Raw genomic sequence first — 14,270 nt, forward strand, 5'->3', positions numbered from 1 at the left:
ATAGAGAAAAGAGGGTAGAAAAAGGGGGGAAGGGAATGAAGGAGAGGGGAGGGGGGTTTACAAGTGATGATGCAATCCCAAATGAATAGAAAGTATAGTCAAGGCAAATAGAGTAAAATTACCAAGGCAATAATAGTGTGTTATCAAAGTCTGGAGGCAAACATTGCTTAACCCAAGGAAGCCAGAGTTTCTCAAATTGACAGATTTGATCTCTTTTGATCACTTTCATTTTAGCATGAATAAGAGCTTTATTAGTTCTGTGTATGGTTTCAGCTAGAATTAAATATTGAGTTTTCCATGCCTTAGCAATGGTTTGTTTTTCGGCTGTTAGGAGAGGTAAAAGAAGGCGAAATTGATTCTGTGTGATCCCATCAGTTTTCAGGTTTAATTATTATTATTATACAGGATTTATATAGCGCCGACAGTTTACGCAGCGCTTTACATCATTAGGGAGGACAGTACAAGTACAATACAAATCAATACAGGAGGAATCAGAGGGCCCTGCTCGTTAGAGCTTACAATCTAGGATAGGGCTGTAGGTTTGAGCTGTATAGGTGTATCAAAAGATATTGGATGCTAGGTCAAAAACTGCCTTCCAGAATTTTTGGGCAATTGGGCAATCCCACCAAATATGAAGTTGAGTGCCAGACTCTGAACAGCTGCAAAAACAAGCTCCGGGGTCATCAGAAGCCTATTTCTATATTCTAGCGGGGACAAAATACCAACGGATTAGCACCTCAAAGTTAGTTTTCCACAGCAATGACCTTGGATGAAGCAGACTTAGTGGCGGACCATATGCTAGACAATTCGGTAGCATTAAATGAGCAATTAAAGGGGTTGTAAAGGTTCGTTTTTTTATTTTCTAAATAGCTTCCTTTAAGCTAGTGCATTGTTAGTTCACTTACCTGTCCCTTCGATTTCCCTTCTAAATGTTATTTTTCTTTGTCTGAATAGCTCACTTCCTGTTCCTCCTCTTGAAGCTTGCCCCCATCATCCGAGCCGTTCTGTCTGGGGGTTAGTCAGCGTGCTCGACCCCCTCCCTCGGGACTACATCCCTGCCTGGAGACGCTCTGTTAGTTCACAGGCGCGGGAGGCAGGGGGAATGTGGGCGTGTCTACGATGCTGTAGCTCCGCCTCCCGTGCCTTGTTATTGTGCTGAATGAACATCTAAGCAGCACTTCCCCTACTTAACTCCGCCCCCTTACTTGCTGCATTGAGAATTGGACTCGGGATCGCCGGCTCGGCTAGAGTTTGATTGAAAGGAGAGCAGCAGCTAGAAAACATTGTTTTAAAAAATAAGGTCATGTTGAACTAAATGACATAATAGACTATACAATTACTGGCATTTTTTAATTAATATAATATAGGAAATGTATTTAGATCAATGCCTTTACTGTAATCAATCACCATCATGCATTGTGTGTCTCCTCCTCCTGCACAATACAAACAAAAACACCCCCTCCCCCACAACATTGCCTAAGATATCTAATTACTTCTTCATACATCCCACCTTCACATTTCTCCCTTCTCCATCCCTTCATCCCATTTTATGCTCATCCATCCCTCTGTCTCATTACTTGTTCACACATCACTCCATCACATTTCTTCCTTCTCCATCCCTTCATCCCATTTCTTGTTCACAAATCCCTCCGTCACATTTCTCCCTTCTCCATCCCATTTCTTGCTCATCCATCCCTCTGTCACATTTCTCCCTTCTCCATCCCTTCATCCCATTTCTTGTTCACACATCTCTCCGTCACATTTCTCCCTTCTCCATCCCTTCATCCCATTTCTTGTTCACACATCCCTCCATCACATTTCTCCCTTCTCCATCCCTTCATCCCATTTCTTGTTCACACATCCTTCCTTCACATTTCTATCTTCTCCATCCCTTCATCTCATTACTTGTTCACACATCTCTCCGTCACATTTCTCCCTTCTCCATCCCTTCATCCCATTTCTTGTTCACACATCCCTCCATCACATTTCTATCTTCTCCATCCCTTCATCCCATTTCTTGTTCACACATCCCTCCATCACATTTCTATCTTCTCCATCCCTTCATCTCATTACTTGTTCACACATCTCTCCGTCACATTTCTCCCTTCTCCATCCCTTCATCCCATTTCTTGTTCACACATCCCTCCATCACATTTCTATCTTCTCCATCCCTTCATCCCATTTCTTGTTCACACATCCCTCCATCACATTTCTCCCTTCTCCATCCCTTCATCCCATTTCTTGTTCACACATCCCTCCATCACATTTCTATCTTCTCCATCCCTTCATCCCATTTTATGCTCATCCATCCCTCTGTCTCATTACTTGTTCACACATCACTCCGTCACATTTCTTCCTTCTCCATCCCTCCATCACATTTCTCCCTTCTCCATCCCTTCATCCCATTTCTTGTTCACACATCCCTCCATCACATTTCTATCTTCTCCATCCCTTCATCTCATTACTTGTTCACACATCTCTCCGTCACATTTCTATCTTCTCCATCCCTTCATCTCATTACTTGTTCACACATCTCTCCGTCACATTTCTCCCTTCTCCATCCCTTCATCCCATTTCTTGTTCACACATCCCTCCATCACATTTCTATCTTCTCCATCCCTTCATCCCATTTTATGCTCATCCATCCCTCTGTCTCATTACTTGTTCACACATCACTCCGTCACATTTCTTCCTTCTCCATCCCTCCATCACATTTCTCTCTTCTCCATCCCTTTATCCCATTTCTTGTTCACACATCTCTTCATCACATTTCTCCCTTCTCCATCCCTTCATCCCATTTCTTGCTCATCCATCCCTCTGTCTCATTTCACCCTTCTCCATCCCTTCATCCATCCCTCTGTCTCATTTCTCTCTTCTCCATCCCTTCATCTCATTACTTGTTCACACATCCCTCCGTCACATTTCTCTCTTCTCCATCCCTTCATCCCATTTCTTGTTCACACATCCCTCCATCACATTTCTATCTTCTCCATCCCTTCATCCCATTTCTTGCTCATCCATCTCTCCTTCACATTTCTCCCTTCTCCATCCCATTTCTTGCTCATCCATCCCTCTGTCACATTTACCCCTTCTCCATCCCTTCATCCCATTTCTTGTTCACACATCACTCCATCACATTTCTCCCTTCTCCATCCCTTCATCCATCCCTCTGTCTCATTTCTCTCTTCTCCATCCCTTTATCCCATTACTTGTTATCAAAATGTTACTCATTTAGGCTTTTATATATTTCAGAATGCCCAGTTGTTTTGTCAAATCTTGCTCCGTCAACTGGCGAGGTGGCAATATTGCACTGCATTCTTTTCCACGCAATCGAGGTAGAATCAAAACCTGGCTCGAAAGAATCAGCATTCCTGGAGAAGAATTAGAATCTTTGGTTGAAACCATTTATAAATCTAAAATCTGGAAATTTAAAATTTGTTCTAAACATTTTTCAGAAAATGATTATGAAATTCGAGGTACACAAAAACATCTAAAGAATACAGCTTACCCTTCTTTACAATTAGAAAAAGGCTTTGAAATCTGTCATGCGGAAATAGAACACAACTACTCAAAACGTCGAAGAACCGAAACTGAGATGCCTTCACAATCCTCAATAAATATCTTTGACACTACTAGCTCTGGAGCAACTCAAACATCGATGGACACAAGTTCTGAACTACAAGATAATTCGAGGGCTTCTGTATCAGAAGTTAGTGACTGTGAATTAGTAGTGCATCAATCTGCGGACTCTAGCTTGTTTGACAGTGTAAGACAAAAACAATTCCATAGCTCAACTCACCAACCAAATTACCTGTCTAACCGTCTGTTAAAAGCAGGGGTTTAGTTAGCACACATTTGCAAACGCATGTGAAAGCTGCAAGGCCTCGTCACGGCACCCTGTGTTGCATTGACAGTGTAGTTTGCAGTTCTGTTGCTACTGAACCAATAGCAGTTATTGATCTATCTGCGAAACAAGGAGAAATACCAAATACCACTACTATTAATATTATACATATATATATATATATATATATATATATATATATATATATATATATATATATATATATAAATTTTTATGAAAAAAATAAAAAATTAAAAAATATTGACTAATAGAAAAAAGTTACGTTAAAAACAAAATTATTAATTTATACAATCTTATTTTATATATATATATACATTATGTAACATCATAAAAAAAATCATTTGAAAAATTAAACTCTAATATATGTTTGTTACATTTTGAGATATTACACACACACATATATATATATATATACCGCATTTATCGGCGTATAAATTAAAATGCCCATTAATTAATTAAAATGCCCATCAATGCAGCGTTATCGGTGTCCAGCTGCAGCCTTTTCAGTGTCAGTGCAGCCTTGCCCCAGTGTCCATTGCAGCCTTGTCAGTGCAGCCTTGCCCCAGTGCAGCCTTGTCAGTGCAGCCTTGCCCCAGTGCAGCCTTGTCAGTGCAGCCTTCCCCAGTGCAGCCTTGTCAGTGCAGCCTTGTCAGTGCAGCCTTGTCCCCAGTGCAGCCTTGTCAGTGCAGCCTTGTCAGTGCAGCCTTGCCCCAGTGCAGCCTTGTCAGTGCAGCCTTCCCCAGTGCAGCCTTGTCAGTGCAGCCTTGTCAGTGCAGCCTTGTCACAGTGCAGCCTTGTCACAGTGCAGCCTTGCCCCAGTGCAGCTTTGTGCGTTCGCGCCGACATACACAGCCGTGTGTAGATTCAAATATGGCGCCAAGACTGCAGTAACTCGGCGGAGCCGAGATACACATAGCTGAGTGTTCTCGGCTCTTCTCGGCGCCGCTCACAGTCACGCCCAGTCCCGCCCTATGAGGGACATAACACAGGTCCAATGGCGGGACTGGGCGTGACTGTGAGCGGCGAGGAGAAGAGCCGAGAACACTCGGCTATGTGTATCTCAGCTCCGCCAAGTCCCTGCAGTCTCGGCGCCATATTTGAATCTACACACGGCTGTGTATGTCGGCGGCGATTGCCGCAATCTCTCCGATCAAACAAAATTGGCGGGGGATCGGCCTATAACACGCAACCACAATTTTCCCGATTTTAAGGGGAAAAAAGTGCGTGTTATATGCAGATAAATACGATATATATATACACACACACTAGGGCTGTTACTGATTAAAATTTTCTTGTTCAATTAATCGAAAAGCTGCAAGGCCTCGTCACGGCACCCTGTGTTGCACTGACAGTGTAGTTTGCAGTTCTGTTGCTACTGAACCAATAGCAGTTATTGATCTATCTGCGAAACAAGGAGAAATACCAAATACCACTACTATTAATATTATACATATATATATATATATATATATATATATATATATATATAAATTTTTATGAAAAAAATAAAAAATTAAAAAATATTGACTAATAGAAAAAAGTTACGTTAAAAACAAAATTATTAATTTATACAATCTTATTTTATATATATATATATATATATATATATACATTTTGTAACATCATAAAAAAAATCATTTGAAAAATTAAACTCTAATATATGTTTGTTACATTTTGAGATATTACACACACACACATATATATATATATATATATATATATATATATATATATATATATATATATATATATATATATATATATATACCGCATTTATCGGCGTATAAATTAAAATGCCCATTAATTAATTAATTAAAATGCCCATCAATGCAGCGTTATCGATGTCCAGCTGCAGCCTTTCCAGTGTCAGTGCAGCCTTGCCCCAGTGTCCATTGCAGCCTTGTCAGTGCAGCCTTGTCAGTGCAGCCTTGTCAGTGCAGCCTTGTCAGTGCAGCCTTGTCAGTGCAGCCTTGCCCCAGTGCAGCCTTGCCCCAGTGCAGCTTTGTGCGATTGCGCCGACATACACAGCCGTGTGTAGATTCAAATATGGCGCCAAGACTGCAGTAACTCGGCGGAGCCGAGATACACATAGCTGAGTGTTCTCGGCTCTTCTCGGTGCCGCTCACAGTCACGCCCAGTCCCGCCCTATGAGGGACATAACACAGGTCCAATGGCGGGACTGGGCGTGACTGTGAACGGCGAGGAGAAGAGCCGAGAACACTCGGCTATGTGTATCTCGGCTCCGCCAAGTCCCTGCAGTCTCGGCGCCATATTTGAATCTACACATGGCTGTGTATGTCGGCGGCGATTGCCGCAATCTCTCCGATCAAACAAAATTGGCGGGGGATCGGCCTATAACACGCAACCACGATTTTCCCGATTTTAAGGGGAAAAAAGTGCGTGTTATACGCAGATAAATACGATATATATATATATATATATATATATATATATATATATATATATATATATATATATATATATATATACATACATATACATATATATATATATACATACACACTAGGGCTGTTACTGATTAAAATTTTCGTGTTCGATTAATCGATTTTTTTTTAATCGATTAATCGACTAATTTCGATTAATTATAATGCACATACAGATCCAGCTACTTTTAGCTGATCTCCTTGCATTGCAACTCTGCATTAGTCAGTGGTAAATGTGGTATACACTATATACAATCACCCAACACTAGTTAGTTTCCACAATCCATGACTTAAAGCGGGATTCCGGACAGCTAAAAAAATTTTTTAAACTCAGCAGCTACTAACACTGTAGCTGCTGACTTAAAATAAGTACTTACCTGTCCTGGGTGCCCGCGATGTTGGCTGCCCGAGGCCGACCCGTCCCTCGGCTCTCAGGTCCCGGCACCGCCATCCTAGGTAAGGGAAACAGGCAGTGGAGCCTTGCGGCTTCACTGCCAGTTTCCTACTGGGCGAGCGGCGCGGCGATCTGTGAATGGCCCCGTGGTGTTCTGGGACCACACACAGTTCCCAGAAGGCAACGGGGCCGCTCATCGAGGAGCAGAAGATGCCGCGGAATAGGAAGAGGCAGATTAGGAAGACTGCCTAGCAACAAGGGTTCAGGTAAGTTTAATTTTTTTTTTTTTTTCAAATGTTTTTTTTTTTATTTTTTTTAGTATTTTTGGTGCAATTTTTTTTTTTTCAGGGTGGCCCTCCACTTTAACTTCACAGTTCACACAAATACGTTTTAAATTCAAACTGTAGCACTGACGTAAGTAATTTTTTAAATTAAACTTTAAGAAAAACGTAGAAAGTTAGTTTAACTTTAATTATAAAACTTATCTAGTATATTGACTGTCAGTCACTTTATAGTAGGCAACTTTAGCCAGTCACGCAGACATACCAGAGTGTTTACATTTTCTGGAAGCAGACATGATCGCATTTTATTGATGATATACCCTGAAGAACTGAACAGTCTTTCGCATGGAACAGATGTTGCCGGTACACAAAGAATTGTCTGCACAAAACTTCTTAGGACAGGAAAACGATGGTTATTAAGTTTCCACCACATGAGAGGATCCTCTGTTTCTGGAATGGGAGCTTCTACTTGGTGCCGCTTCAATCAAAAGCAAGCGCCGCCGTCATGGCAACAGAAGAAGCCGATCCACACGGCAAAAATATCACAGCTTATCAGCCTCTAAGGACAACAATGTTAAAAACGGAGGTTATCAAATATGCCTACACTTAGCTCACTGAATGATCCCAGTTAACCACATCCATAATTACCATCACTGTCCAGGCTGTCCGGTGACGTCACATCGGACATCGACGTCACCGGACTCCTCCCCCCTTCCCTTCGTTAGCAGACGGAGGCACTTGGGGAAGGGGGGAGGAGTCCGGTGACGTCGATGTCCGTGACGTCACTGGATCTCCGACGGAACTCCCTGAAGACCCGGAAGCCGGCGGAGAGGTGAGTACCAATCAGAAGAATTTTGATCGATCAAAAAAATGAACGATTAATCCAGGAATTAATCTTTCATTTCCCCAGCCCTAATATATATATATATATATATATATATATATATATATATATATATATATGTACAAGGGTAAATAAAAATTATACAGATTATTATCTTTAAATAAATGATTGGTAGGTATTTAGGTAGGAAATACGTACTACTATTTGGTTCTTTATGTTATGGGCGTGCTGGGGAGGCGGGAATGGGCGTCTTAAATGGGCGGCGCGTGAACATGCAAGCCTGAAATAGAAACGAGAACTATGCTCCTTCCCGTTAGGTGACATGGCAAAAAAGCGGCACTGCGCATGCACGATGCCACTAAGCCTCAGGGGAAATGTAGTTCCTTTGATGCCGTGATGTCACTTTAGTGAACGCACTCCGTAACCCGGAAGTAGAGGAGAGAATGAATAGAGGAAACGATGAAGACACGAAATAGCATACTAATTTAACACGTTCATACATGTTTTAAATGGAAATAACAAATATATTCAATATCTGTATAGCAAAGAGATCACTTATAGGCTAAAACATTTTAACCTTTAAAACCCCTTTAAGGTCTAGTTCCCATTTGGAGACATGTGAGGGGGGGACCAGTGCTAGCACTAGCTAATATTTGCTTGTAGAGAAAGGAAACAAGTCCTCTAGCATAAGGGTCAGAAATACATATGCATTCAAAACGCGACATCTGGGATAGTTGGGAGTTGGAATTGAGATAAGGTTGGGAAAAAAAAATTTTGATTGATTTGTAAATATTGGAACAGTTCCAATCGAGGGAGTCCAAATGTATCACACAAAGTAGCAAAAGAATGTATGTAGGAAGCAGATACCAAATTATATAAACTGAATAAATTAGCTGTATTCCATGCTTTGAAAGAATTAGGAGAGATCCAGGCAGGGTAAAAAGCGGGATTTTTAACAGAAGAAAGGAGCGGTAAAATGAGGAGATTGAAGGCCAAGAGAAGTTTTGAACCTGTCCCAGATGGATGAAGAATGTTTTGTCATAGGATTGCGAAAAAAGTACGATTAGTTGGTCTTAACCATAACATGTTAGATACTGAAATAGGATCACAGTCAATAGACTCAGTTGTTACCCATAAAGGAATTTCTTTGATTTCATGGTATTTTGGTAAATGTGCGAGGTGTGCAGCATGATAGTAAGCAGAAATATTTGGGAGACCTAAACCTCCGCAGCATTGTGGAAGACAGAGAGTGGATTTGGAGGTTTGGAGTTTTGTTTTACCCCAGATAAAGGAGATAATTCTGCGCTGTATAAGCTGTAAAAAATGAGATGGAACTGGGATGGGCAAGACTCTAAAAAGATATAAAAACTTGGACAATATAGTCATCTTAATTACATTAATTTTGCTTAACCAGGATAGAGGGATAGAGGACCATTGTGATAATAATTCAGTAACCTGTTTTAGTAATGGAGGGAATTTAGCTGAGTGTAAGTCAGTTATCTTAGGAGTGAGTTGTATACCTAGGTATGGAAGTCTATTATGATAATTCTTACCTTCATTTCCAAAAGTTATCTGTCTACAAGGAGACCTGTATAGATCAAATGACGGCATCAATGAGGATGGAGGAGGACTGGAGTCACATGACTGAGAAGATACTAAACCTCACCCTGGAGATCATCTACCTGCTGACCGGAGAGGTGAGGAGGATTCTGGGAGGTCACATGACATCACTGTTATCTCTATTATTAAAACACAGACCTGACCGGAGAGGTGAGGAGGATTCTGGGAGGTCACATGACATCACTCTTATCTCTATTAATAAAACAGACCTGAGCAGAGAGTTGAGGAGGATTCTGGGATTCTAACATGATATTTCTATTGGTTCCTCAATACAGAGATTTCCTCTTGTGAAGTCAGGTGGTCATATGACCATCACAGTGCCTCCATGTGACTCCCTAAAACCTGAGAGACACAACATGGAGAAGATTCTAGAAGTCACCAAGAAGATGATGGAGCTGCTGACAGGAGAGGTGAGCGGTGCTGGGAATTCTGGGACATTATCCAGTAACAGACAAGGGATGTGTCTGGATGGTGACTGTATCATTGTGTGTGTCAGGTTCCTATAAGGTGTCAGGATGTCACTGTCTATTTCTCCATGCAGGAGTGGGAGTATTTAGAAGGACACAAGGATCTCTACAAGGACGTCATGATGGACAATCAGCCGCCCCTCACATCACCGGGTAAGAGGAGACTTTATTGTAAAGGAGAGAGCAGTACGGAGGCTCCACCTAGATCCCCCATCATCTGATAAACACATAGAAACAATGTATTCAGTCAGTGTGTGTGTTTCCTACAGATGGATCCAGTAATGGGAACCCACCAGAGAGATATCCCCATCCTCTGTATTCCGGGGATTCCACACAGGAAGGTCACACCATCCCTCACCATCATCAGGTAGATGAGGAACAATCACTGATAGTAGCATTAGTATCTGTACATTATCTACATTGTTACAATTGATTTCATTTTTATTATATATTCAGAGTGGAAACCTGAGAGATTCTAAAGTTGAGGTTAAAGAAGAGATAAAAGAGGAGGATGGGGTGATGGAAGAGTCAGAGTTTCTAAAAGAACACAAAGATCTGTACCAGGACACCATGGTGGAGACATCCAGCTACAGAAACCCACCAGAGAGATGCCCCCGTCCTCTGTATTCCCGGGATTCCACACAGGAAGATCACACCATCCCTCACCATCATCAGGTAGATGATTGACAATTATTGGTAGTTCTGATTTATATACAGCATGCCTGTTACAAGAAATCTTTTATTATATATTCAGGGTGGAAACCTTGGGGATGATAATATTGTCATTAAAGAAGAGTATAAAGAGGAGGATGAGGAGTATGGAGTGATGGAGGAGTTTTCAGAAATACACAAGGATATGATGGAGCCACCTAATACCTGGAACCCACCAGAGAGATGTCCCCGTCCTCTGTATTCCCGGGATTCCACACAGGAAGATCACACCATCCCTCACTGTTACAAGGTTAGTTGGATGGAGCTTATAAAAACAGACTCATGGAGACAATGTGTGAATTTGTTTATTTGATGTCTCAATAATAAAGCTTATATTTTACAGATGATATTCTCTCTCATTTTCTTGATTTAGAGTGGAGATCCAATCGATATAGAATTTGAGGTTAAAGCAGAAGAAGAAGAGACAAATGTGAGGGATGATCAGCAGTCTATGGAGGAGGATGGAATAACGGGGACATTTATAGAGGAGGACACTCCTACAGAGATCAGCACAGGTGGGTCATTAACACTAAATACATTCCTCCACCCATACTGCTCACTGATTGGTCCAGAGTAGGACAAGGACTGGGTGATATCAGCCTGTAATACCCTGGTCACTTTCCTGAGCTGTGTTCTCCGTCCTGTATTCCTGTATTTCTCCCGGATAATCTTCCTTCTCTGTGCTGCAGACACAATTTATGTATCTAGACTGGATTTATGGAGATTCTGGGGTTCAGCTGACAATAAAATGTTGATTTTTCACCATAGGTGTTACTAGACCTAGGCACTTGGGGTATGTACTTTGAGTCTTCCACCCCATGCACAGCTCTAGTAAGATCTCTGACAGAACGATTCTCTAATGCCGCGTACACATGAGTGGACTTTACAGCAGACTTTGCCCGGCGGACTTTTCGACGTACTTTACGACAGACTTTCTGAATGAACGGACTTGGACACAATCCACCAAAGTTCGTCGAATTCGTACGTGATGACGTACGACCGGACTAAAACAAGGAAGTTCATAGCCAGTAGCCAATAGCTGCCCTAGCGTGGCTTTTTGTCCTTCGAACTAGCATACAGACGAGCGGACTTTTCGACCGGACTCGATTTTGACGGATTGATTTAAAACATGTTTCAAATCTAAGTCCGTCCAACTTTTGAGAAAACAAAGTCCGCTGGAGCCCACACACGATCAAATTGTCCGACGAAATCCCGTCCGCCGGGCAAAGTCTGCCGTAAAGTCCGCTCGTGTGTACACGGCATTAGGGTTACCTGCTCTGCTGGCTGTGCTGGGATGAGGGATATGTTTGTATAGTCTCAGACCCAAGTCACTGAGTGCAGTCTCAGGAGATGGGAGTCAGCAGTGTGGGACCTCTGCAACTTGTCTCATGTAAACATTTAAGCTTCCACTGGTTACTGAATACCAATATTATGAGTCCTGACCTCTGCACTATATAATTTATATTGTACATTACATACTCCTGACCCCTGCACTATATACTCTATGTTGTACATGATATAATAATTCTGATACTATTAACTCTATCTGCTGTATCCTATACAATCTGTTGTACATTACATAGTCCTGACTTCTGCTCTCTACCCTTTACCCACTGCTATATATACACATAATATGTATTCTCTTTTTTGTTACACCCATTCCTACCAGCTGGACATTTTATATCTGATGATTTGTTTGGAGCATATGTTGATAAAAATGTGATAACATCCTCAAACTTTGGAACCTTAAACAGAAAGTGATAATGAGGGAGGAGTCAATAACCCAACGATGGTGATCTTCAGGATCAGTCCAGTCTTCATCTTGGTTGTTCTCCTCCATCCTCACTCCCTGACCTCTGGTGGGGCTCAGCCCCGCTGTTATTCATGACTAAATCATGGACTAAATAAGGAAGTGCAGGTCTTCTTGTGTTGGGAAGATGGCAATGAGTGATAGAGGGGGTGGGGACACTCGTCCTATAATCCCCTCATCATTGTCACTCACTCCCATAAAAGACAGTTCTCGTTGTTTCCTCAGTCTCTGACTAAGGTCCATTAATAAAAAAATGAACTGGTAGAAGATCAGAGGACCCATTTACTAGTTACCTTGAGGGTGGAATTTAGAGATCCTCGGAGACAAAGCTGCCTGATGTGGGCGGAGTCCTGGTTTAGGGGAACCAATCTGCTTATGTCTAGTAATCTTTTTATTTCTATTTTAGTAGATGGACGGGAGATGAGGAAAACCTCAGAGGATTGTCTCACTTTGTCTCCAGACTGTAAAGTAGAAGATGAGGACATCACACAGTATAGTCCAGGAGAAAACCCGACTACCTCAAATGTCCATCCGGCACCACACAGTGTAGATGGACCATCGTATTCCTCTTATCCTGAGGAACCTCAGACTGTGAGGGATGGTGCCGTCCTTCCAACAGAGAAGAGGCTTTCCTGTACTGAATGTGGGAAGTGTTTCCGTTTTAAATCCAAGCTTAATGAGCATAAAATATCTCACACGGGGGAGAAGCCATATTCCTGTCCTGAGTGTGGGAAATGTTTTTCAAGGAAGTCAGATCTTTCAATACATCAGAGATCTCACACGGGGGAGAAGTTATTTTCCTGTTTTGAGTGTGGGAAGTGTTTTAATTCAAAATCCAATCTTAATGTTCATAAAAGATTCCACACAGGGGAAAAACCATATCCCTGTCTTGAGTGCGGGAAATGCTTTTCACAAACGTCCGGTCTTTACAGACATCAGAGATCTCACACAGGGGAGAAGCCGTATTCCTGTCCTGAGTGCGGAAAATGTTTTTCACAGAAGTCCATTCTTTACACACATCAGAGATCTCACAGGAAGTAAAAGACACTTTCCTGTCCTGAGTGAGGGAATTTTTCCCCACTGAAGTCCTGTCTTCCTGTACATCAGGGACCCCACACAACCCTCCAGGTGTATTAGTGCTTTGAGTGCGGGAAATGTCTTCTATATGAATGTTGCTGGACATCACAGCTCTCATGTGGGGAAGAAGCACACCCTGATATACACCTCAGATATACTCCATGGCTGATCATCATCATGTAAGAAACAGTTCATAAGGAGATCAGAGATCACCAAAGACATGGATGAAGTGTTGTACCGTGTTGGCCATTGATAGCAGTAGAAAAATAAAAATGGAGTTACTACCTTTCATTGGCTGAGTACATTTTTTGGTGTGACCTTTTGTAACCATTTAAAGGTCTATTTAGAAAAAAAAATTCTGACAAATGTTACACGCATTAATCCAGCCATTGTGAATTTATATATTCAGTCCTCAATTCCCCAAAAATCTTATTTATATAAATAACCTCCAGCAGCTGGATCAACTTGTCCCCCAGACAAGTAAGATAAAACTGAAATATATATTCCCATCGCTATGATCCTCTAATGATATATTATCTATTAACCTTCTTTAGCTGTCATATATCCACCAACAATTGTCTAACTGTCCATAAAATGGTGCACTCTAGATCATCCATTGTCCCAGTGCAAAAATCTCTTCCAATAACTCGCCAACACCTCAATGAAATATACTGAAATATAAATTGTACTGTCAGCGAATGATCAGACCGTTATAAATGGGTCATATCAAGCATGATGTCATACAGAACATTGGCCT

The 14,270-nt window shown here is 41.6% G+C and overlaps 2 protein-coding genes across 3 annotated transcripts in view; one reads left to right on the forward strand and one right to left on the reverse strand.

Annotated features, from left to right (window-relative positions):
• LOC141121646 (uncharacterized) overlaps positions 1–14,270 on the reverse strand; it is a 142,302-nt gene that overhangs the window by 32,246 nt on the left and 95,786 nt on the right. The gene's annotated exons all lie outside the window — the stretch shown is intronic.
• The window catches only part of LOC141121645 (uncharacterized), an 83,063-nt gene that overhangs the window by 10,041 nt on the left and 58,752 nt on the right, over positions 1–14,270 (forward strand). Inside the window, exons 2-10 of one of the 2 annotated variants that reach the window (XM_073611316.1) lie at positions 3,253–3,766; positions 9,397–9,525; positions 9,724–9,858; positions 9,945–10,068; positions 10,185–10,282; positions 10,372–10,590; positions 10,670–10,876; positions 11,000–11,141; positions 12,843–13,473. In XM_073611316.1, the coding sequence (XP_073467417.1) occupies positions 3,254–3,766; positions 9,397–9,525; positions 9,724–9,858; positions 9,945–10,068; positions 10,185–10,282; positions 10,372–10,590; positions 10,670–10,876; positions 11,000–11,141; positions 12,843–13,473 (2,198 nt within the window). In that variant the 5' untranslated portion in view covers position 3,253. The remainder of the gene's footprint in view (positions 1–3,252; positions 3,767–9,396; positions 9,526–9,723; positions 9,859–9,944; positions 10,069–10,184; positions 10,283–10,371; positions 10,591–10,669; positions 10,877–10,999; positions 11,142–12,842; positions 13,474–14,270) is intronic. The other variant, XM_073611315.1, reaches the window with a different exon arrangement.

The sequence above is a fragment of the Aquarana catesbeiana genome, unplaced genomic scaffold (assembly GCF_042186555.1).
Source record: "Aquarana catesbeiana isolate 2022-GZ unplaced genomic scaffold, ASM4218655v1 unanchor228, whole genome shotgun sequence".
Lineage (NCBI taxonomy): Eukaryota > Metazoa > Chordata > Amphibia > Anura > Ranidae > Aquarana > Aquarana catesbeiana.